Source organism: Podarcis liolepis (assembly GCF_965112155.1).
Source record: "Podarcis liolepis genome assembly, chromosome: 3".
In the NCBI taxonomy this organism is placed as follows: domain Eukaryota; kingdom Metazoa; phylum Chordata; class Lepidosauria; order Squamata; family Lacertidae; genus Podarcis; species Podarcis liolepis.
This window is the reverse complement of record NC_139557.1, coordinates 2,859,431-2,883,517: the sequence shown is the minus strand read 5'-3', so window position 1 is coordinate 2,883,517 and position 24,087 is coordinate 2,859,431. Positions and strand designations below refer to the sequence as shown.

General features: G+C 42.4%; 1 protein-coding gene across 11 annotated transcripts in view; it reads left to right on the top strand.

Annotated features, from left to right (window-relative positions):
- EHBP1 (EH domain binding protein 1) overlaps window positions 1-17,669 on the top strand; it is a 273,433-nt gene extending 255,764 nt beyond the window's left edge. For all 11 annotated transcript variants that reach the window (XM_083495129.1, XM_083495124.1, XM_083495130.1 and 8 more), the window contains 4 exons: window positions 5,381-5,480; window positions 8,528-8,601; window positions 16,128-16,242; window positions 16,606-17,669. In XM_083495129.1, the coding sequence (XP_083351255.1) occupies window positions 5,381-5,480; window positions 8,528-8,601; window positions 16,128-16,242; window positions 16,606-16,696 (380 nt within the window). In that variant the 3' untranslated portion in view covers window positions 16,697-17,669. The remainder of the gene's footprint in view (window positions 1-5,380; window positions 5,481-8,527; window positions 8,602-16,127; window positions 16,243-16,605) is intronic.
- Window positions 17,670-24,087: the final 6,418 nt, after the last annotated feature.

The window sequence follows — 24,087 nt, the reverse complement described above, 5'->3', positions numbered from 1 at the left end:
CCCTCATAACTAAAAAACGGGATGAGATAAAAAGCTAAAATTTTATATTTAAACTTAGTTTTGATCATTCAACAAGTGTATAAAATATTAAGAAAATTGGGTGACATGAGGTAAAAAAGTTGGATCACTTGATATGGGATGACCCACACTCATTATCCTTCCAGTTGAGCTTGGAGACATTTCTGTCTCTCACTTTTTCTCTGGCCAATCAGCTCTCTGCACTGCACAACTAAGCTCAGTCCAAAACTATTGCTTTTTTCTTTATGCTTCCACCCTCTTTATTTTTATTCAATGCTCCCCAATTGCACCTGAGGCTGCTCCCCCCCCAACTGTTCCAGCACTCCCCAGGGGGCGGTATCACCCACTTCGGGAAACACTATTAATTTAATTGGGACTCCCCCACCGCTAAGGAAATCCAGCTGCCTTCACTGCTGCTGTATAAGGGCAGAAAGCACACCTCCTGCTCAGAGTCTTGGGACAGATGTATTAGAACACCTCCAGGGTGGTTTTGTCACATTTTAGCTTCTGATTTTTAGCTTTTAAAAATCAGCTATTTTTGCCAGTAGCATTCAGACCTAAACACTGTATTCCTGGGAGCGATTCATATGCAGCCTCCTGAACCCAAGATCTGTGAGCCCTCTGAATGTCCATAGTAGAGAGTGGGTACTTAAATTCAGAGTAACTAACTCATCTACAATAAATTGTGACATATTCCCCCTCTGCTATCTCCAGAAGGCTTCTAAAGTAGAAATTATCCCAACAGGTCTCTGTTGGACTGCTCTTCAAATTTCAGTTCCAGGTCATCAGGTCTAAAAACAATTACAAGTTGACAAATCCACTCCCCTGAACAAAGTGACTTGAGCAAAAATCGTCCATCAGACCTTAATAGGTGACAGAAGCCTAGGTGTCAAGTTCATGGGTTGGGTTACACATCTGCAGCAACCATTAGCTGTCTACCTTCCTCAGTAATGACCTGTGGTTGCTCAATGAAAAGATCAGGTAGGGCTCCACCTTTCAGAGAACTGCAGTACTCTGAAATGGTAGGTGCCAGGCATACGTGTTGCAGCAAACTGCATTAACTATTTCCCTGCATCACTCAAAAGCTGCAGCTGAGGGGAGTGGCAGGGCATGTTCATCTGAACCACCTGCAATTCCACAGGTTTTTAAAGAGCATTTCTAGAGCAAAATATACATCAGAAGGCTTAGCTTCGTCAGAATCGAGTGTACACTTTCAGAGTTAACGCTAAATACATTAGTTCTAGTAAATGAGCTGCCATAGCTGCTAGAGGGGCGTGTTTGTTTCCCGAGGCTTTTTAGATTCATCTATTCATGTACTATCAGAAACCAAAGGGTCACTTTGGTTGCCAGATGTGATTTCCCCCCCCCCCCAGCTCTCTTACCCTAGTAATTAGTCTGTGTGTCTTGGGAAGAGAGATTCTTTGTGGGTGGGGAGTGTAAGGGAGTTTCTTATTTCCTTGCTTTTTTGTGAGCTTGTCAGTAAATTTCTAAAATAAAAAGTTTTGTATATGAGCCTCTCTAGATATCACATTGACTTGACTCCCCATCCCTCCCCAAATCTGGAAGATATTCTCCGTAATCTCAGACATAGCAGATGCTGATTATGATTACCCACTGGCATGATATACTCTGCATACAAGCAGAGATTATCACTTCACATTTTCAGAACTGAACCATCATGCATTACAAATACATTCTGCTATGCTCCAATGTGCCATGGCTCAAATGAAACAATCATCATTATTTTGTCTATTGATTAGAATACTTTGTTCTTTCAATTTAGAAAAGGATGTGTTTTGGAAAATGAAAAGTTAAATTGATTTCTGAGTGGAGGAAAACTGTATGCAACTGAAAGCAAGCATTTCTCACATTTTAAAAGTTTTTGTGTGTTTGTTTAGTTTCTGGGCAATGGGATATGTAGGTGTGAACATTGCATGAATTCAAAAATTTATGTCATGTTGTACGACTTAATTTCTAAATAAGAGTTATGGAGTCAGTCTTGTGTGGAAAACATAGCTAGATGTGGAAGCTGTCATTCAATGTGCTGAGAATAATTGCTGGCTTTTAGTGAGAAGACAGTGGCACTTTGTACATGTGTAGTAACAGGTTTGAAAGTTGACATATTAATATGCTAGAATAAAAGCCATCTGCTCTGATCTATCCTCCCTTCTTGTCCTGCCTGCTTCCTCTCCCCCTTTCGTGTCTCCGTTGATGCTGACTGCCCTGCTGTCCTCACCCAACCCTTCCACATACTGCTTTAGTCCCATTCTTTGGCCATCTCCCCCACCATTATCCCTCCTTTCTACTACAAAATCAACTCTCCCACACCTCTGATGCCTTTTCTACTGCTATTCCATGTTAGGGATCATTAGGGGAAAGAATTGAAAATAAAGCTGCCAGCACCATAATGCCATTATAGAAACCTGTTTCATAACTGTGTACAAGTCTAATTGCTGCACCTCAAAAAAGGATATTGTAGAGATAGGAAAGGTGTGCAGAAAAGAGCTACCAAAATAATAATGGGGCTGGAGCAATTTATCTATAAAGAAGGTTACAGTATTTGGGGCTTTTCCGTTTGAGGGGGGAAAGCTTAAGTTTATGCAAAATGTAGAAGAAGTGAATAGTTTTTCTCTATCATAATACTGAAGCTTAGAGTCATCCATTGAAGCTAAACGCTGAAAAATTGAGGACAGACAAAAGGAGATACTTCTTCACACTTCAAATGGAGTTGATTATCACAAAGTGTAGTGATGGTCACCAACTTGGAAGGGGGTTACACAAATTCATGCAGAAGAAGGCTATCATAGCACAATGGCTATGTTATATCACCAGTATCCGAGGTGCTTTGCCTCTGGTTGGCCACTGCGAGTACAGGATGCCGGTGGCGTGTGGCAAAATTTTTAGTAGGGGAACAGTTAGGGTAGGGACCTGACATCCCGATATTGCTCACGTCAGCAACGCACTTCCCTCTCTAAGCTGGGCAGAAGCTTCCCAGGATTTGGGAAGGAGGTCTGTGACGGGATGCTGGAGCCCTCATTCCTCCTTCCCAAAGCTGGATGTAGTGTAGCAATGGAATCAACTGCATTCCAGCCTACTGTGTCCAAATATACCTTGTGGAGCAAAGGTAAATGTGGAAAATATTTGGTCTCAGAGCAAATAATTTTTGCCATACATTGGCTTTAGCTTTTATTGAGGGAGAACTGTGTCAAATGCATATAGCTACTTTTATATAACACATTTCATTAGATGATTGCAGGACACATAGCAAACATTAATTAGCACTTGCACAAGTGTCAAAATGTTACACTTCAGATGGGAAGCTGAGATACAGAGAGAGATTCGTCTACGAGATCACAGAGTGAGTCAATATCAAAGGAAGAATAAGTAACCCAGAACAATTATTTATAACTAGCCAACATACTTTTGCGGCACGTGAATTTTAATTATAGAAGGAGTCTTAAAACTTGATTAGCTATTTTGTCTCCTTCCATTTTAATCTTGAGAACTACATATGTTACAATAGGTTAAGGACTGTTGAGAAGACATTTCTCTTGCTAATCTAGTACAGATGTTACAAAGCATTTCCAAATTTTGCTGAATGTTGGCATTCAGTGTTAGGACAACCCAGATGAATTAGTCAATTAATTCTGTGAGCATCCCACTTCCCCAAAATTGGAGATGCACCAGTGAATATTAGCAGGCACCTTTACGTCCTTGTCAGTATTGATTTGCATATATCCCCAAACTGGGGAAGTACCGGTACATCTTAGTTTTTACCATTCACATAATTTAACAGGGACTGTCAGCAATCATGTGTGAATTTCGTACATTCACCCCCACCTTGTGCAATGGGAGAAGGAAACTACTGCAGGAAATCCTTCATACAGTGACTCTTCACTGGTCCAACTGGACCCCACTTCTCCTCCGTAATGGAATAAGGCCACCACACAGGTTTTACCAGCTTCAGCTATAATGAAGTTGTGAAGCCCTTAAATATTTCACAGTAAAATGAATTTATTTTGAATTGTAGTTAATTTAAAATAAACATGTGGTGTGGTTTTTTTAATAAAAAAACACTAATAATAAAAGTCATTTTTGCCAATATACAGGTACAACTTAAAAATCGGTTTCCACATAGGCTTTTGCCACCTTCATGCCTGTTCAGAGAAGCAGTGTGACATCACCACTTTCTATATGTGCTTGTTAAAGGATTCCTACTCAAGTGCTTACCTCCCACTTCTGTTACCTCATCATTCTGTTACAAAAGAGAAATCTGTTGGCAAATTACTTTGGGAGTTTTGAGTTCCACATGTTTAGATTGCAAAATTCCAACCAAAACAATCTTGATGAATGTCATGATTAAGAACTTGTGGTAGAGAGTGCTGGGTCCAAGTCATTAGATAGTTTTAGATAAGCCACTGTTCTCTCAGTCTTCATTGCAGTCTGCAGTGTGAATATTAATGCTGGGCTATTTCACAAGCACTTAAAAATCATATGTGTGACATACCATAGACAATAATGCTGTACAATCTGACCTAAGAGTAAATCTCATTTCACTAGGATTGCTCTGTTAAACACAGTTATTTATTTATCATTATTTACTACAACCATTTCCACCATGTTGCAAGCATTCTCAAAACTAAAATTAGGATGGTAAAAATATCACCTCTAGTACACTAAAAGTTTATTGTAGGCATACATTTGCATGTAAGAATGATTGGGTGAGTTTTCTAGAAGTGAGGAAATAATTTATACTTGTCAGTTAGAACTGCCTCAAGCCAGGTTGAAGACTTAGCATGCCTTTGTTTTCACAAGTGACTCTGAACCCTGGTTTTGAATTTTCTACACATAAAAAATCAGATAAAAACTTAAATTGATTAGAATAACACAAAGGCTTCTGGGAGGCTTATTAGTATATTGAGTATTAATGCTTCTCCCATTAGACTAATCTCTGACCATTTTGACACTTGGGTTTGGCAGATTTTTTTCTTGGAAAAGTAACATCCGTAATAGCTTTTGAAAACAATGTTCCCCTCTGAGCCAGAACCAAGAGGTCTGTTGCATGTGCACAGAGACCGTTTCCCCTCCAGCAGTATGCCCTCTCTGGCTTTGAGAGCCGCTCTTGAGGGCTTGTGGAGCATTGCAGAGCAAAGGACATTAAGAGGTCCTTGTGCATGTGTGTCAGGCTGCTCATGGCTCTTTGGGCACTAACAACTATATTGCATCCCCCACCCCAGAAATCTATAAATATGTATTTCATATTTATAGTGTTCTTATCATCTAGATAACCTGTGAGAGAAAAGGTTCAGGTTTATCTCTGTGTTAATCTTCTTGCGTAAGTTTGTATGTGTTTTTAAAACAGGGAGAAACACTGAGGAAGAAGAAGCTATGATGCAAGAATGGTTCATGTTGGTCAATAAGAAGAATGCCTTAATAAGGAGGATGAATCAACTCTCCCTGCTGTAAGTATATATACTGATTGGCCAAAACTGTTGAACCTTTCTGCTTTCTTTCTGTAGGACAACAGATTTTCCAGCATTTCAGTCAGAAACTTTTGAAGCACACAATTTTGTAAGCATAATGGCCTGATCCTAAATTTAGAGCATGAAAATGAATGGTTCCAGGATCTGCATATTCAGCCTTAATCAAAAGATTTACAGATGCCTTTGCATGTTAGAGATCCAGATGTAATTCACACACAGATCACCACTGAATTGAAGGGGGAAACTACATACAAGCAGAATAACACTGTGTAGTATCACTTGTGCAGTATCACCTATAGGCTGAATCAATAGGATTGTGGTGTGCGGAAAAAGGGGGGAGGGGACAATGGACGGCAGATAAATTTCCTATTTTTTATGTTACTGAGAGCTAATGAATAAATTGCATCAGAGTAATATGCAAATGACAGGCACTTAAATTAAATTGCGTGCTACAAATGTGAAAATCTGGGAAAGTGTGCTTTTTAGAAATGGCTTCAGGGAGCAAGGAGTGCAAGTGACTTGCATCTTCTGTCCTTCCTTGTAATCTCTGAAGTGGACCTTTTTATCTAGCCTCTGCCAGATGCAGAAACCGTCTATGCAGGCTAGTGCAGGGAATGTGGCTGAGAGGTAAACATAAAGTTTCTGTTCACACATTACAAAGAATATAAGAAACCACCCTGTATCAAATATTTCCCGCTAGCCCAATATTGCCTTCTCTCTCTGGTTGTGGCTCCCAGGTATCTTCTGTTTTCACAACAGGCACATATGCTGCTTTGGTCTGGATAGTTGTGCAGGCACAAAAAACAGCATGGGACAAAGTGTTCCTTCTTTCCCACTTTGCATCTTAGTTTCCCCAAAAAAGTTCTGCACTATGTCCAAAGCAGGCAACTGTCAGTTAACAAGCCAGTATATGATCTAGGGCTAAGGAGGAACACTCAGCCCCAACACTTTTTCTCAGCTTCATAATCATGGTCCAAATGATCATCTGAACTGAGCTGAACTGCCAACACCCAATACCACTGCCTGTGGATGGCATTAAAAAAGGGACAATGGGCCTTGACCCAATAGCTGACCAGGGATAAGGAGTGGAAGAAGACTTTAGTGAACTTCAGATGAAGCTATGTCACCACAGGCAAGGGAGAGCAATCCCATTCTGAAGATTTCTAAGACCCTTTCAGAAATAAGGAAAGGTTGATGGTTTCCAGATGCACATTCCACTGAGTATGGATCCTTTGCAAGGCTCGTAGGAATAAATGTGTATTGCTGTAGAGCAGTATTATGTAGATTGCTCCTTTTGGCATTTGTCTTTGAGGTTGCCAGGGCTATTATGACACTTTCTACAGTTCTTCAGTATTTATTGTTTACTGTCAATATTAACTTACTTATTTCTAAAAAGAGTGGTGCTGAGACCACCCTCTGGCTCAGAAGCCTTGCTCCTTACAGACAGATATGCAGCCAGATTGCCTGTGGCTGCAAATAAGTGGACCACTCTTCTCTGAGGACAAAGCATTCAGTGGTAGAAGGCTGCAGAACCACATCTGGTGAACCCAATTCCACATTTGAACCCTGAGTATTAATATACGTGGTTCCTTCTACTTCAGCGTATTATTTTACATCTAATGCCTCCATTCATCTGTTAACTCTGAAGACAACGTATTATGTCCTATGGAGCAATGATGTTCGAGAGTAGAAGAAAATCCTTTAAAGTAAATGAACCTGCATCCCAATAGGCAAATGAAGAGGCGGACACATCAGCTAGGGTTGAACGGGCTGCTTTTATTTAGACCTTAAACTGAAATTAGCAGAGGAGGATGACTATGGGGCGGAAACCACCTTAACTGTATAACTATAGCCATTGGACGACTTACCCTTGCCTACAGAGCTTTCCAAACTTTTAATGCTGTGACACACATTTTAGACATGCATCATTTCACAACACAGTAATTCAATTTTACTAGCAAACCAGAGGTTAAACTAACTCCTTTCCAGATCCAGAAGGACACACCTACACATTGCAGCCGACACACTAACATGTCGCGGCACACACTTTGGAAAGCTCTGAATTAGGACATGGCTCCCTAGTCCCCACCCTCTAGGACCGCAGAATCCCAGGTGGATAAGGGAGTCTTGCCCTCTAAACTACAGAGTCCGATAAGTGAGCCTTGGAGCCAGTCCACCAACTGAAAGGTGCCTAAAGGACGTCACCAGGCTAAACCAAACTATTTCTTTTCCCTCACCTAAACTGCCAAAAATGACCAAATCCATAAGATTAGCCTAATTAAACAACACAGCAGTCCATCTAGCATTCTGTCCTGCTATTGGGTTGTTGTTGTTGTTGGATTATATATATTGTGATTTTATTTTTTGATTTTGTTCTGTGAACCACCCTGATACCCCCGGGTATAGGGCGGTATATAAATTCAATAAACAAATAAATAAAATATTCATTGTGAAGTAGACAAAAAACCAATCTGTGATCCAAAATGCAGACTGGGGGAAATTCCTGCCTGGCCCCCTAGTGGCAACCCTGGAGCACACGGGGAGGGAGGGTGCTGCTGCAAACAGAGTTGCAGCCTTTCTCAACCTGTGGGTCCCCAGACCCACTACAACTCCCATCACCCCTAGCTAGCAAGGCCAGAGCTCAGGGATGATGGGAGTTGTAGTCCAGCAACATCTGGGGACCCACAGGTCGAGAACCGCTGGAGGGAAGTCCCTTAAATATAGGGATTGAGCTCTCCCCTGCTCCTCAGACCACCTTAGGAATGCACCCAGGATTTTCCTGCTCTGCTTCTCTTGCCCAGCGACCCACAAGGAGACCCAGCCTTCTCAGCACCATCCAGGCCTTTTGCTGAATGTTCATCCAGCAATGCTACTTCTTAATCCTTTGTTCTCATGTATCATTTATTTAGAGTAGCTTAAACCTATAGTCCTAACTGAGTCCAAAAAATCAATGTAAATTAAAGGTTCTTTTAAACGTTTAATGATTTAGTAATTAACATATTGATGAACTTTTGCAACTTGCCTAGGGAAAAGGAGCATGACCTAGAGAGGCGGTACGAACTGTTGAACAGGGAGCTGAGAGCAATGCTTGCCATTGAAGGTAAGAAATGTTTTGAATGTTTAGGCTTCTGTCTGTGAAAGTATTCTGCTTTTAGATGCAAACCAAAAATGCTGTGCGACCCCTTCTAGATCCAATTTGGAACTTTTCGTTTATTTATTTCTTTAAGTAGCATCAGCTCTGACACACAGCACTGGTTTTGCCTCAGTGCAAAAATAGAAGAAATGACACATCAGATTAATTATTTTTACATCTTAAATATTTGTTCGCAACAGTACTTCCATAGAAAAAATAGACCCCACCCATCTTCATTATAAAAATATCATGCACATGTCAAGTAAAACATTTTTTCAGAGAAAATGACAGCATTAGTGCAACCCTTTGCACGTATATTTTCTTGATTCTCTGTATCTTTCTAAGCAGCCACTCACTTCACTGGAATGAATACTCATGAGCAGATTGACATAAGGGATAAACAATGGTCTCCTCTTCCTAATGCTTTTAAAGAACTGTACAATAATCCAAAGGATGATTTATAATAAAAGTAAACATCCAGATAGGTTAAACTACTGCTTTACCTTATTTTGTTATTTAAATATGCTAGGTTTCTTTATAAAGCTGTTCTACTTATAGTTTTCAGCCACATATTCTGCCTTTACAGTTCAAAGATGTTTGCTTAAAAGTTAATCCTCTGGGCTCTGTAAAATGGACCTTTTGTCTAATCAATGCAAATTGATTTTGCTATTCTGTATTGACCTCTTAACCCTTTGACTGTCCATGGTAATTTCTTTCTTCACCTGATAAGGTACCTGATCCATAATGAATCAATTCTAATTAGTTTAGAGACATCACTGAAAGCATGAGTTTGGGAGGAAAAGGCGTGAGGTGTCAGGTAGCTTTCTAATCCACCTCTTTGTAGCTTTTTGACAAAACTCAAGAATTACAGGAATCCTGAAAAAACCATAAACCCTTAACATGTTTATTGCTTTCTAAAGATGGATTTGACAGCAACAATAAAAAAAATGTTCAAAAGAAAATAAAACTTTGGACCCAGGCATCTAGAAGGTGTCTTTTGGGAGACTTCTAAGTCTTTGAAGTTTGGGGGCTTCTTAAGTAAAAGTGTGAAGTAACACTGAGTTAGCTTTTGAAGGACATGAAGCAGGTTTATGCAGGCCTGAAAACAGCAAAACATATTTTTCTTTTTAAAAATATGTACTAGAGACATCATTACAATAATTGGTATTAATAATAACATCAGCAACAACATCTGGAGGGCTTTTCAAAAGTTGAATAGTGTTGTTTATGCCTTAACATTTAAATGTTATTTATATTATTCTGCTAGATTCTCAAAGTTACCCACTCCCCTTCTGCCACCAAGATCCTCTTAAGTTAGTTATGTTTCATTTATTTCAGGGGTCAGCAAGGCTTACCTTGCCTCACCCAGTACACTGCCGCGGAGCCCCCTCCGTGGGCTGGATTGTGGGTGGGGGCGCGTGAGTGGGCGCACCTGCAATTTCCGGTGTCTGCATCTACACAGACACAATTTCTGGCACTGCAGAAGCGAGTCCCCATGCCGCGCTGTGTCGGTTTAGCGCAGCGTGCGGGGACTTGCCAAGAGGGCGACTGGGTTCGGGGGCCGATAAAACAACCCCCGTGGGCCGGTTGTGGCCCATGGGCCTTAGGTTGCTGACCCCTGATCTAATTTAACAGGTTAATGGTGCTGTTCTGAATATATTAAGTGGGTTGTCCATCTGCAGCATAAATGTAACATTGGCCCAGTTGCACAAGCATAAACAAAGGTGGTCACTTCAAAAATTGCAGCCACTTTGCTCATCCTCCAGTTCTGCTGCTGCCATGATCCCCAGAACTAAGCTATGATTTAGCATTATATCTGATTTGTACTCCCCCCCCCAAAAAAACACACACCCAAAAACAAACCAACCAAAGGAGTAAGCCAAGAACAAACCTTGTCTACAGCTCATAGTTTGTTTGAAGCTAAGCCAAACAATGGCTCCAGGCAGCAAAGAAGCAGTAGGACTGGAGAATCTGCTTGCTTGCTCACTCACTCACGCTAAGCCATGGTTTGACTTATCACTCCATACACTATTTTTAATTTTTTCTTTTAAATGGCATACCCCACTTTTTGAGGCACTTCTCCATAAAGTGATGAGTAAAAACCAACTCTACCCGACAATAAAATATAAAATATGAAACACAGTACTGTACAATTAAACATTAAACCAATATAAAAAGTTAAATACATAAATAGAATATAAAATACAACACAGGTGTTTTAACAGTGTTAAAAAAGCCAACAAGAATTTGAAACTCCAGAAATAAAATACACTAATTTTAAGCAACATCTTCAACAAACATTGAAACCACAAAATTGGGGCTTGTTTCACTTCTAAGGGAAGAAATTTCAGAGAACTGGTGCCACAGCACTAAAAGCACCTGCTCAAGTCACAGCATGCTTTATTGCCGTGGCACATGGCGCCATCAACAGATGGTTTCATCCATTGATCTAAGGGACAAGGCAGCTTGAATAAAATATTGTGGGGGCCCAGGTAAGCCCACATAATTGATCAAATGACACTGTGCACATACACCATTTGAATGGGAATGCCCATCAACTTTGTGGAGGCCTGGCCCCCTCAAATATTTTATTGTCGGGACCGAAGCCTCCACGGTCCCAAGGAGTTTGCTTTCTGTGGGACTGGGGTGTAGAGTGTAAGGAGAGAGGCAGCTGTGCAACTTTGTGCTTTTGGTGCGTTTCACCCTAAACTGAAACAAGTCTTAGCAATTCCGGAGATGCTGATTACATGTTTTCTTCATTCAACACTGTAACACAACTAACAGAGAGAAACACTGGAGGCAGGGAATGCCTTATTTCCATGGAATTTTGCACCCCACTCTATGGATATAGATGGAAACTTATCTGAATGGCAGATATAATCAGGTGTATATCCAAGGACAGGTTTGGTTTCTGTGGGATGCATTCACATTCTTAAACCAACTCCCGTCACACAGAATCACACAACCCCATCGAATCCAGTTGTGGCTTACTTCCAAGTGAGTGTACATAGGATTGCAGTCTCAGTGAACCTGTAAGCCGGTGATTAAAATGGAGATGTTTGCAATAGAACATCATTTTGGGGTGTTGAAGCTTTTCACACAGAATACAGGCCTGACTAACCACATTCTGGTTTTCTTTTGGCCATAGATTCTTCTTATTTTTACAAGCAGTACTGCCATCCCAGCAAAAGCCACAGGTCAACATATAATCTGGTTACGTGTTGAAAGAAAATGACAGCACATATTTCTTGATGATCAGGAGCACCAACTTGAATAAAATATGGGGGGGGGGGAGATAAATCTCAGCCCCAATCCTAGCAACGGAGGTACCTAGTGCTGGTGGAACTGTTTATTCCCACCCACCCCTCACCCCATTTTTAATCACCAAAATAGCTCTGTGAGGTTGACTGGCTAGCCCCCTCAAATATCTTATTGTGAAGCTAAAGGGACCCGAAAACCAATGCAGAATAAGGCTGTCTCATGAAAACAAAGTCACCAGCTGAGTATTGAGGAGCTTTGGGTTCCAGCCACCTTCTTGCATGCATTGCGCCACTTGTTAAAATTTAATGCCTCCTTAGAACAGCTGAAGTTCATGTTTTACACACCTTAGGAGTGCCGTGTGTGTTCATTTTTCTACCCAACAAATAGATCTCCTTTAGAAATGTGTACATCTTGATTCATTCTTGGCTTCGAGTTTGAAGTGGGTGCTCTTCTTAAAAGGATTTATGCATAGGTTCACTATTTTTGTAGTTATGGTTTATATGATAAGCTTTTATATTTAAAATCAATATGTAATCCTGTGGAGGAGCTTATCCCCTAAAACCCCATTTGTAAATCTATTTTAGCTTTGTTACACGGCGCTGCCACAGTATTCCATAGATTGATTAGGTTCAGCAGTAGAATCCTATCAAATGGCTTCCTCTGATGATGATGCAAACTCTTTCAGGATTGCTAGTTGACTGGAACTAAAGATAAGGCTTTGACTGCAATCCCCCAATGTGCTCTTTACAAAACGAGTGTTAATTTTCATCAAAAGTTGCAAGGCTTATTTTATAGTGAGAAGATTTAAGGGATTTTTATTACAGAACTTTGGTCATTTTCAATATACTGGAGTATATTTCTGCTAGAATACCAATATGTGTTTTCTTTTCCCAAACTAATTATCTCCTTTTAAAGAAAATAAATAGTAACTGATTCAGAAAAAGAAGCCCTGCATACTTTAGTTTTTGCAGGTTTTTATTCTGTATAAAATTTTGAAATCTATATCCTTCTTTAAAAATTTGTTTTTGCCAGTGACAGAAGAAACAATGTTCCCCAGTACTTAGATTTAAGCCAATCTATATACTGGTCCTTAAACCCATGCTTATGGGAGTAATCACATTGATTTCAAGGGAACTTCCTTAGAATGGCAGCTCTAAAACCATTTCTTAACAAAGTAGTGTGTGTTGGGTCTAGCTGAGCTGCAGATAATAAACGACCAGAGCAAGTTTTTTTGTTAAGAAAAAGCCTGTGATTAATATAATTTCTATGCATCTTGCTTTTGTTCGCCATATAAGGATGTCAGCATATTAGGCTCCAAATAACTCTTTAGATTCACATAAGCAGCTTGCTTTCACCCAGTGAAAATTTTGGTGGCTGTTTCTTTCTTTAAATGGCTGGTGTCTGCAGCATATAACAAACTGCTCTAAGTTTCAAAAACCATTTCCTTTGTCTGGTCTGCTTTTTGAATTTAACTAAATCTTAACTTACTTTACAGAACAAGCTTCATATGGGTTTGCTTGCTTGCTGTAGTGAATGATTTTCTTTAATTTCCAAACTTCAGAACGTGTAACTGGAGCACTCCAAGACTAAATGAGTTCAACTATTTCCTAATAAATGTGTTTAGGTGGGAGCAAAAGTTACTGGAGGCTGTGATTCGTAGCTTTTACTTTTTTTTAAAGTCCCATTGGAAACAACAGAACTTACAGTCTTCTTTTATTTTGAATCTTTGGGTATAATAGAAAACGTAATCAGAAGGATTACTGCCATTATTATTCACAGACTAGACCAGAATAAAAAAAGATTGAGGACTAGAGGACTTTGTTGGCCAATACGTATATCTACTTACACTACATTAAATAGCCTTCACATGAACTGATATAAGTAAGGTTGCTCCTACATATAATAGTGGTTAAGTTTCTTGACTTTTTAAATTTTGGAAATAGAAATGAGCATTCATGTCTGGTTGTTTACTATTTTAATTAGCAAACCTTAGCAGCACAATCCTGTGCATGTGGATTTAGAAATCCCACTGAGTTCAATAGGGCTCCCGCCTTACTAAGTGTGTGGAGGGTTGCAGCCCAAGTATCATGGGATCATTTGCCCTATAAAAGAAATTTATTTCAAACAATATGTTTGGGACTCTTGGAGAATTGTATCGTATCGTTTTTGGAGAATTGTTATATTTAAGCCATAAATGACCCGTGCCCTTGCTTTATTTTGCCACTCTGAATACATGCATTCAAGTGTAAGATCTCAACAAATTATGAACAGCTAAGAAATTAGGCATATTTTTGAAAGCAGAGGGAGTTGGTGCCTTTCAGACTTTTGGTGCTAACTATTGTTGTTGAAATGTAGGTATATCATTACTAGTAGAAATCATCTGCTACTGGGCAGCCTGTAAATGCTGTTATTAAATAAATACAGTAGTGGCAACAACAAAAATATGCTGAAAACTTTGTTGGAGTCCTTTCATGTAAACACAGTGTCTAGGATGTGGTTTTTACAGATATATTTGTTGTTTTCTGCAGCTGTGTGTGACGGAGTATATTTTCTCTATGTCACTGTTAGTCTGCATATACTGTGTATATTGGGGAGGCAATTTAAAGAATGGCTTTTTACTGCTGTTCTAACCTTTATTGGATGAGTCTGCATCTAATTTTTAATTTGTAAATACAAGACTGAATTCACTCTAGCACCACTTGCTTTCATAAAGCTTCTGAACAGTTTGCTGCCTTGAATAAATTTTGCTTTGGAGGGGGGTCAGGGGGATTTGAACCAGCACATTCTTGTGTGGTTTGTGAAGATTCACATGGTAACCATTGGTGTGCATTGTTAGGTTTATCTGAATAAGCACCAGCCATGTGAGTTTTAACATGATTGCCCAGGGCAATGGAGAGAGAAGAGAGAAATCCGAAAGGGTTGCACTGTCTTGCCTCTGGTTTTTTGTGTTGTTGGTTGTTGTTTTTTAGAAAGTTGATCGAGGAGAGGACACCACATGAGTCAGAAGTGATGGAGTTTTCTTTTAAAGCCAGTGTCCTGTTTCCCTCTCATTTGTTCTGCTATCTCCTTCATCATCTATTTCTCCTTCTTTTCATTGTTTACCTTCCTAATGAGGGAGGCGGGGCAGACTGGAGGTTGATTGACAGGTGCAGGCCCCTGCAGTCTGGCCTGGAGAGCAGTTGGTTCAGAGCTTGAGGAGGGCTCCAGTGTTAAATGTGCCCTTTTTAATGAAACACTGCCTTGTAAAAAGTAAGAGACAATACAACACCAAAAGGAAATACCTGTATGAGAGAGCCTCCCTCTTTCTGCAGCGTCTTTGAATAACAAACTAAAGCAAAAGTGAAAAAGTGAAAGAAATGAGTGTAGATCTGTACTCCACCTTTTTTAAAAAAAAACCTTCAACAACAACCAAATTTGGAATTGTTTCCTAGATAAAGGCCTAAGATTCAGCTATTACGCAAGCTGCCAAACAGTCTGAACAACTATGGAAGAAGCTGTGTAATACTGTCTAGCAGATGTGTTTTTACCTCAAAGAAAAATGCTGATTATCTGATACTCACTTTTAAAGTTATTCTGAAGCATCTGGTGCCCAGTGTGAGACATTTCCAACAGCTAAGATGTAGCAAGAAAGAAATTAGCAAAGAATAGGCTATTTGGAGGGGAGAGCAGGTTACAGTGAGATTAAGAAAAGTGTTTTTCTATTTGCTTTAGCTGGCTTTTTGTCTGTAATTTTTCCTGTTTCAATTCCTGTAATTTTTCCTGTATGATTCCTACATAAATATGCACACACTGTGTGGGTTGGGGGTTTTTTTTGCCTAGACAAACTGATATGCAAAATGGGCACATAAAGGCAAATCATCAACTTTCCTAATTTCCAAACTGGGAGCTAGAAAATTGATTCCATTCACTCCACACTAGTGTGATTTCATACAATTGGAACATTTTTTAATATGCCCTAGACTCTAATGTTGGAAAACATAAAATTATTGGGTCCGATTTATCCATCTTCCCACCCTTCCCCATCAAGCTATAACCTGAAGTCATCAACTGAGAGTCTCGGCAGTTTAAAGTTACACAAATCCATAGGAATGTGAAATGAAATGACCCTTATTGGTCCCTACAAAGAAGAGGCTTTATTGTGGAGGCCAATGATCTGGCACTGATTTGTTTAGATCATACGTAAGTTAAGCTTTCAAAGCACGCAGTTCTGGATTTCTTTCTTTTCTTTTCAGACTGGCAAAAGACCGAAGCCCAGAAGAGGAGAGAGCAGCTTTTGCTCGATGAGCTTGTTATTCTTGTTAATAAACGTGATGCACTGGTCAGAGATTTAGATGCTCAAGAAAAACAGTAAGTTTTGTATCTTGGCCAACATCTCTAACGGGAGTGTGCTTTTCCTGCATGGTAGCCTTGTTTCATCTAATACCATTCAAGAAAGGAAACTTTGAAGAAAAGTCAACAATCCAGTGCTAAAGCACTTCAATTTGTAGAAAATCTGTGCAGTCCTAGGTTCCAGTAATGACTGTCCTCTTAGCTCTTACCCATCCACTCAGATGGCAAGCCCTCCCTTCCCTTTCCCACCGCCCAGGGTCCCTTAAGTGAATAGTAGTTGGGACTTGAATTTCTGAGAGGTTCTGTGCAATACCTATTGCATTGACGTGTGAAGTAGAGCTTTATTAGGGAAACTGATGACAATTGTGTTTGGTTTCCCAGGGCCGAAGAGGAAGATGAGCATTTGGAAAGGACCCTAGAGCAAAACAAAGGAAAGATGGCCAAGAAAGAAGAGAAATGTGTCCTTCAGTGACTAGCTTTCATGGGGCAAGATACTGTTGTGTTTTATAGCTTAACCCTTCTTACATTTTGGAAATACTGACACAAGACTAAAAAGACAAAATCTCAAATAATAAACTTCAGAAAATGTTTAAACCTTCCATTTGACTAGACCAGCTTTACCCCAAATTCTTTTCTTATTCCCTCACCCCACATGTTCTGATTCAAGCAATATTCCTTCAAAATCACCTTTCTCCCTGATTTACTTGCAGACTTAGACAGAAATTTTACATGTTTTTAAATAAGTCTGCATTCAAATGTTGTGGCAACACCTGGGTTGTTTAAGAAGGGGAGAAACCCTGGCTTTTTAATCTTTTGTTGAAATAACTTTCAAATACATTCTTTTATGTAATAATACTGCAGAGGGAGAGAAGACAAAAATAATTTTGAATGATTTCATCCAGTCCTGTTGTGTGTAATACTTAATATGCTACCTAAAATTGTTTAGCTAGATTATACTCAGACCATTTATTACGATGCGCTATATTTACCAATGTTTATTTCAGCAGCAGTTTCACATTTTTATTTTAATTATAAATTTAAGACTTTTTGATGTGCTCTGAGAGAAGGTTTTTTAACCTATACCTTTCAAAAGCCTTGTGATCTGAATAAGTGATTGTAATGATGAGACCGACTGAAGTGTGATCAGTTTACAAAAAAAATCATCTTTAGAGGCAATTCCATTTTTATTAATTATTTATTTACCTCTTAGTTTAGCTCCCTTCTCTTCATTTTGTTCAACCTCTGCATTCTGGCTCCACAATGCTGTTAATATTTATTGTGTATCCATCGGGGGCCTGTCTTGCCATTATCTGCAAAATCCCCTTGCAAGTTAATATATCCTTCACTAGCATCCCACTCATTTTTTGTGGAAACTGTTACATTTATTTATTACAATACTGAGTTATGTATAAATTTTCAATAAAGCTGGATCTTTCTTACCATAACTCTGGTGGTCTCCTTTTCTTACAAAACCTTTTTTTATAAATAATAATAATAATCTTGATATTTCTCATGAATGTTTTTATGGCATAACTTCATAGCTATTATTTTTAGACATAACATCTGTTCAAAACTAAATAAGGCCACAATACTATGCACATTTACTTGGGAGTAAGTCACACAGTCTGGTTTCATTCTGAGTGTAGGATTGAACTGTAAATCTACTTTTACATAGTTTATGTTTAGCTTTCTGACGAATGTTGACTGAAAAATTGGAACAAATTGAGGTGGGGGCATGTTTTGTTTTTCAAGTTTTCTGGCTCCGATACTGTTGCACCAATGTTTACTACGTTGGTGTTTCATATACAAATATTTGCCGTAGCATTGCCTTGAACAGCTCTACTAAGCTGTTGTTTAAAGTTTGTTTCAGCCCCACGTTTTAGCCTAATTAACCAGATGGGCAATGCAGCCTCCTGCATTTTTTACTGCCTCTACATGGAATTCAGGGAGGTGATCGCAGGATAGCTGTGATGAAGGTGGACAAGAGTTTTGCCTAAGGAGCTGGGATTTTCTGTCTGGAGAGGTTGGAGGCACTTTATTAAAATTTTCAAATAAGATAAAAGGCAGGTTGTGCCATTTCAATCTGAGCTGAGTTTGCTTAACAAGTAATTGTATAAACTGTGCTGTGCTTTTTAAAAAGATTGTTTAATAATAAATTTTGCTGTGGGGAAAAGTTACTAGCAGGCCTCACAAACGGGGTTCTTGTTGATTCTGCTCTTCCTGAGAAGCCTAGGTGATCCAACCAATGCAAACTCCTTGGGCGGCGGTGGGAGGGGAGATGGAGAAGAGAGAGCGAGAGAGAGAGCGCGCTTCTGGGATCCAGCTCAGGGTCTCGTACTGGGAGGGAGGCAAAACAGAAAGCGGCACAAGGAGAACCCCCGATATGTTACAAAATCCACATCGTGAATAATCCGGTTAAATGATAACAAGTGCCAGTGTAAATACGAGGGACCTGCGCCTTGTGCCTTTGGATGTATCCATAATGGGAATCGCTTTCTGAGGGCGTTCATATGCTAAATGAATTAAACCTCTTATCTTCGCCGACTACTGGATGAAATTCGGGCCAGAATCTCTCCCTCCTGTTCTCGTCTCTCGTCTCTCCTCCCCCTTTCCAAGCCTCTCTTTCTCCCACAATCCTTCTCTCCCGCCTCCCTCCCCAAGCTTTTTCCCTTGCCATCCTGCAAAGCTAACAAATTCCACCGTCTGCCTTTAAAAGCCGCTGCTAATTTGGGCCGAGAGGGAGAGAGAAGGGGGAGACCTCTCCTTGTTTGTCATAATGCAGGTTAATTCGCTTTGGTGCTTTGCGAGAGTCAGGTTAGAATTTATGAATTGGCGGCCAGCAATCTGCTCCGCCGCCGACCTTCCTCTTTGGTCGCATCCGGAGATCTCGCCGCGCGGCTCCTCCGGCGGCACCCAAAGCGCGCTCGGCCCGCCGCCTCCCGGGCAGGATGGGCGCCTGGAAGCCCGACGCCCGCCCTGGCTCCTGGGGAAAGGGCTCGTGACTTGGCTCCTTGGCGGGGCTGGGCGGGGAGCTCCTCTCCCGGCCCCGGGGCGCTGCCCGGGTTTCTTGGCCTCTCTCGCCGGACTTCGCGCAGGACAAGTCGAGGGGCGGGAGGGATATCTGGTGGAAGTGCGCGGGCAGGAAGGCGGAGCCCTGCAGGGACCCCGCTGGAAGCTCAGCTGACCCCAGGAGCCAGGCCTGTCCCTAGCCAAGCTGAAAGGGGCCCCCGGATAATGGGGTTTGCTTGGTGAGGCTTTCCAGGGCTGAAGGGAAAGGGCGGGGTTGGCACAAACGGGGGTTCTTTACTGAACCCCTAACTCTCGTCGGAAGAGGCTCTGCTTATTAACTGCTGCCGTTTGGCGTTTGCTTCTCTTTTAAATTCAGTTACAGATAGGTAGCCGTGTTGGTCTGCCATAGTCAAAATAAAAAAATTCCTTCCAGTAGCACCTTAAAGACCAACTAAGTTAGTTCTTGGTATGAGCTTTCGTGTGCATGCACACGAAAGTGTACCTGAAGAAGTGTGCATGCACACGAAAGCTCATACCAAGAACTAACTTAGTTGGTCTTTAAGGTGCTACTGGAAGGAATTTTTTTATTTTAAATTCACAGTTGGGAAAACTTTTTCTAGATACCCTGAGAGGGAGGGAGATGAGAGGAAAGCGAGCTACGAATTTTGCACAGCCCAACAAGTTCCTGAAAAGCAATCCTTTGGAGAAGGAAGTGCCACAGACTCCCTGGAACTTTGCTTCCAAGTAACTTTCGGGCTCAGCTTTGGTGTGGCCCCTCCAGCATTGGGGGGCTTATCTCGCCCCGGCTCTGGGCCCTCCTGCCCGGGACTCACAGCCACTTCCTTCTCTTTCAAGCGGCTGGACTGCCGAAGGGAAGGGAGGGCGCCTCCCCGGATTTTCCTTCGAAGAGCAGGGAGAGCTCTCCACCATCCGGAGTCCATCCTAAAACTCTAGTCATTGGTTATCTAGGAAACCCTTCGCTCACGAGAAAACCTCTTGCTTAGGAGAGAGGCTCCTGCCTCTTTCCCGGAGCTATAGCTAGTAGGCGTTTGCATCAAAACAAAACAGCAGGGAACACCTAGCGCGTAAAAAGGGAGCTGAACTTTGCAAATGCAGAGTTGCGCGCAAGAGGCAGGCTGGCTGCTGAGCGAGGCGAGAGAGAGAGATGGATGGATGGATGGATGGATGTCCCTTTCCCCCTCGCCTGGGGACCCTTTGCTTCCAAAATGCACGATCACCCCACCCACCACAGGACGGCGGCGACCATCATCTCCAGCTCTCACGCCTCTGTTGCCCCCCCCTCGTCTCGCTGCGGCGCCTTCCCTTCCCTTACCTGCGCCTGCCAAGCTAGGGCCACCTGAGTGGGAGCCCCTGCTCGACGCCAGCTGCTTCCCAAAAGGTGCCGACCAGGCCTGGAGAAGTTCTTTCCAAGCGGGTGTCTCGAGAAAGAGGCAAAGAGCCTTAGGCCGTCTTTCTGCGCGCCCCAAACCTGCGGCCCAAGATCGCCTCGGCTTCCTCCTGCGAGTCCGCGACCGCTGCCGGCTTAGTCTCTCCGCACCTGAAGGTTTGCAGGAGAACAGCGAGACCCGCATCTTCCGCGTCTCCCCCGCCACATACTAAACTTTTTTGTGTCCGTGTCTCCCTGGCTTCTCTCTGGCTCTGAGAGTTGCTCGTGCCCCCCTTTCCTGCCCTTAATCCATGGGTTTTATGGGCTGAGCATTAAGGAAATTCGCCTGCAATTTGGGATTAGACAAATACTCTTATTACAGGGGGAGGGAGGGGGAAACACAGAAAGAGAGAGAGAGAAGTAAGGCGTAGGGGTTTAGTGCTACTTGATACTCTGAGCTTTTCACTAGACTTGATCGCATCATCCGAAGCTTGAGACGGAGGCAGGCGGCTGCCAGACTCCAAATCTGACTCTGAGGAGGCCAAAGGAACACGTTCCTGAGGAATCTGCCTGCCCGGCTCAGCATCAGGATCCCAACACAACAAAACAGCACACACACACCCGCACAATCTGCTTTATTACAGAGGGAAAGGGGAGATTAAAGCTAATTCTGAATTTTGAGGAGGGGTGAGCAGAAGGACCCCTGTTCTGACTCCATAATCCACTGATGGGGCTATTTCTGGAGACTGACACTAAAGAAGAAAAGAACCCCCACAAAGCTCGGAGGTCCCCCGTGGATAATGGTCTCCCATACTTTGGCCAAGGTACTGGTCCCAGCGAGAACTCCCCGCTTCCACTCCTCTCCCCCCCCCCTTCTTTTGCCTGCCCCATCTTTCTACTTTTTGTGAATGGGCTGCGGCGGCTTTTGTTCTGAGGAGAAGTGCCCGTGTCGCTGACTTTTGTGGGCTATAGAAGGATCTTGTAAACCTCATTTTTCTCCCTCTCTCCCTCTCTTTCGCCTCTCCGCCAGTCCACTTTGATTAGATGTCCCCCTCAATGGGGGAAAAATGTAATTTCGTCAGGACTGTGGCGGTCACTCCCTTTGAACATTAGCTCGCTTTCAGCTCCAGCTTCAATTAGAAGGAGTTGATTTTGAGAGATCAACAAAAGGACCGCACCAAAGCCTTATTAAAGGTCCTAAGAAGATCTCCCGGATCCTTTGAGAAGCAGTTAAAGAAACAGTGTGCTTCCCTCATATTCTGTTACCGTGTTTCATTGGGACTGCAAAGGGAAAGTGTCTCACGGAAAAAGGGGAAAGCGGAGCGGGGGCAGCGGGTTAGAGGACCCTCACTTTGAAGCGGCGGCCACCAATCCCTTCCTGACCTCGCTTTCATTCAGTTTGTTAGCAACCAGTTGATTCGGAGGGTTTCTTTCCCCTTTGAAAAAACCATGATGATGATTATAATTCCTTTTCACTTTAGTCTTTGTATGTTCAGAAGTTTTCTTTCTATTAAAACTTCTCTCCTTTAAAAAGGGAGGAAGAAATAATTCTTTGTAAAGGATTCGTGTCTATTAATATTTATGATAATGAACTAGATACCCTCGACGTGGCGCGCACTCTGTGCGCCTAGAAGGTGTCTGTTGTGGATGGATGCGCGTGCGGCGTATGCAGGCTGGCGACTAGCAACTGAAATGCGTTGTAGAATATGATATAGAGTAGGTATAGATATAAGCAATCTGGGCTACCATCTGCGCATTTTAACAACTTTTATGCTTATGCCCGCATCCTGAGGAAACTTACTTGGCAGGAGGACCCACTGACGCCCTTTGAACTTTTGTGTAACACTCTTAGCAAAAGGTCGTTGGGAGCAAATTTACTTTATTTCGCGGGCACTTACTGTTCCACAAATACACTTCGAATCAGAGCTCACTTCGGATTATGTTTTATTAAAGTTGTCCTCCTCGGCCTCAGACACTTACTTCCCAAGTCCGAGAGACGGACTTCGGAGGCTGCAGGGACTGATCGAGGCTGCTGCGCGCAGCTTGCCTGGCAACTAGCCGGCAACAGGTTTCCAGCAGCCGCGCCACGCGCAGATTGGAGAAGCCCAAGCAAACGGGATCCATATGGCACGAAAATGGGGGGGGGGGGACTGGCGCGCACATCCCCCACCGCAGCCAGTACTAGAATTGCTACTACTTCGACTTTTGCCCCGTGGAATTACAGAACCGAAGTAATCCGTGGAGATATATGGATCGAGGCGTCTGCTGGTTCTCGACGTTTGTCTTCTCCCTCGAAATGCACCCCTTGGACATCCTTTGCTCTCCCCAGACACCTGCCTTCCCCCAATTGAGAACGGGAAACAGGTGTCCATCTGGCCTGGTCGGGGCCAAACTCGGGACTCCGGAGTCCGCGCGGGACTTCCGCGGAAACTTGCCGGGCACCGACATGAATGGGAGCGGGTCTGCATAAAAGGCGGATCTACACGGATCCTCATGGATCCTCCACTTTTTTAAAATTAATTCCAACAAATGCAGTGTCAAATCACACCTAGAAGGCACGCCTACAAACTGGACTATAAAAAACGTGGATCCAACACTTTGCCGCGCTGCAGTACCATAAAAACATGGATCCGAGGCACGGATCCTCATGAATTCATATGATTTTTATATTGAAACAAAATAAAAACACCATGCTACTGTAGACCACATCTTAGTCTGTAGGAGGAACCAAAAAAATCACGCATCCACTGTTTCGTGGTGCCGCAATGGCGCAAAAACATGGTTAAAAAACACGGATCCTCATGAATCCTCATGATTTTTGCACTAGATCAGCCCAAACTCACTTTCAAATTACACATCATGTCCAGGGGCACAACATCCACCACAGAAATCACGGATCCATGGCTTCCTGGCCATACCATGGCACAAAAACGTGGTTTTCAAGAACAGATCCTCATGGATCCTCACACTTTTTGCATTAGACCAACCCAAACTCACTGTCAAATCACACATCATAGCCAGGGGCACAACCTACACCACAAAAAACTCAGATCCACGCCTGCCTGACCACGCCCTGGCCCAAAAACGTGGTTCCGAAGCACGGATCCTCATGAATCCTTATGATTTTTGCACTAGATCAACCCAAAGTCACCATCAGATCAAACATCATGGCCATGGGCACAGCATCCACCGCAAAAATCACGGATCCACGGCTTCCTGGCGAAACCGTGGCCCAAAAACGTGGTTTTCAAGAACGGATCTTCATGGATCCTCACGCTTTTTGCATCGGGCCACCCCAAACTCACCATCAAATCACACATCATGTCCAGGGGCACAGCCTGCACCACAAAAATCACGGATCCACGGCTTCCTGACCATACCGTGGCCCAAAAACGTGGTTTTGAAGCACGGATCCTCATGGATCCTCACGCTTTTTGCATCGGGCCACCCCAAACTCACCGTCAAAT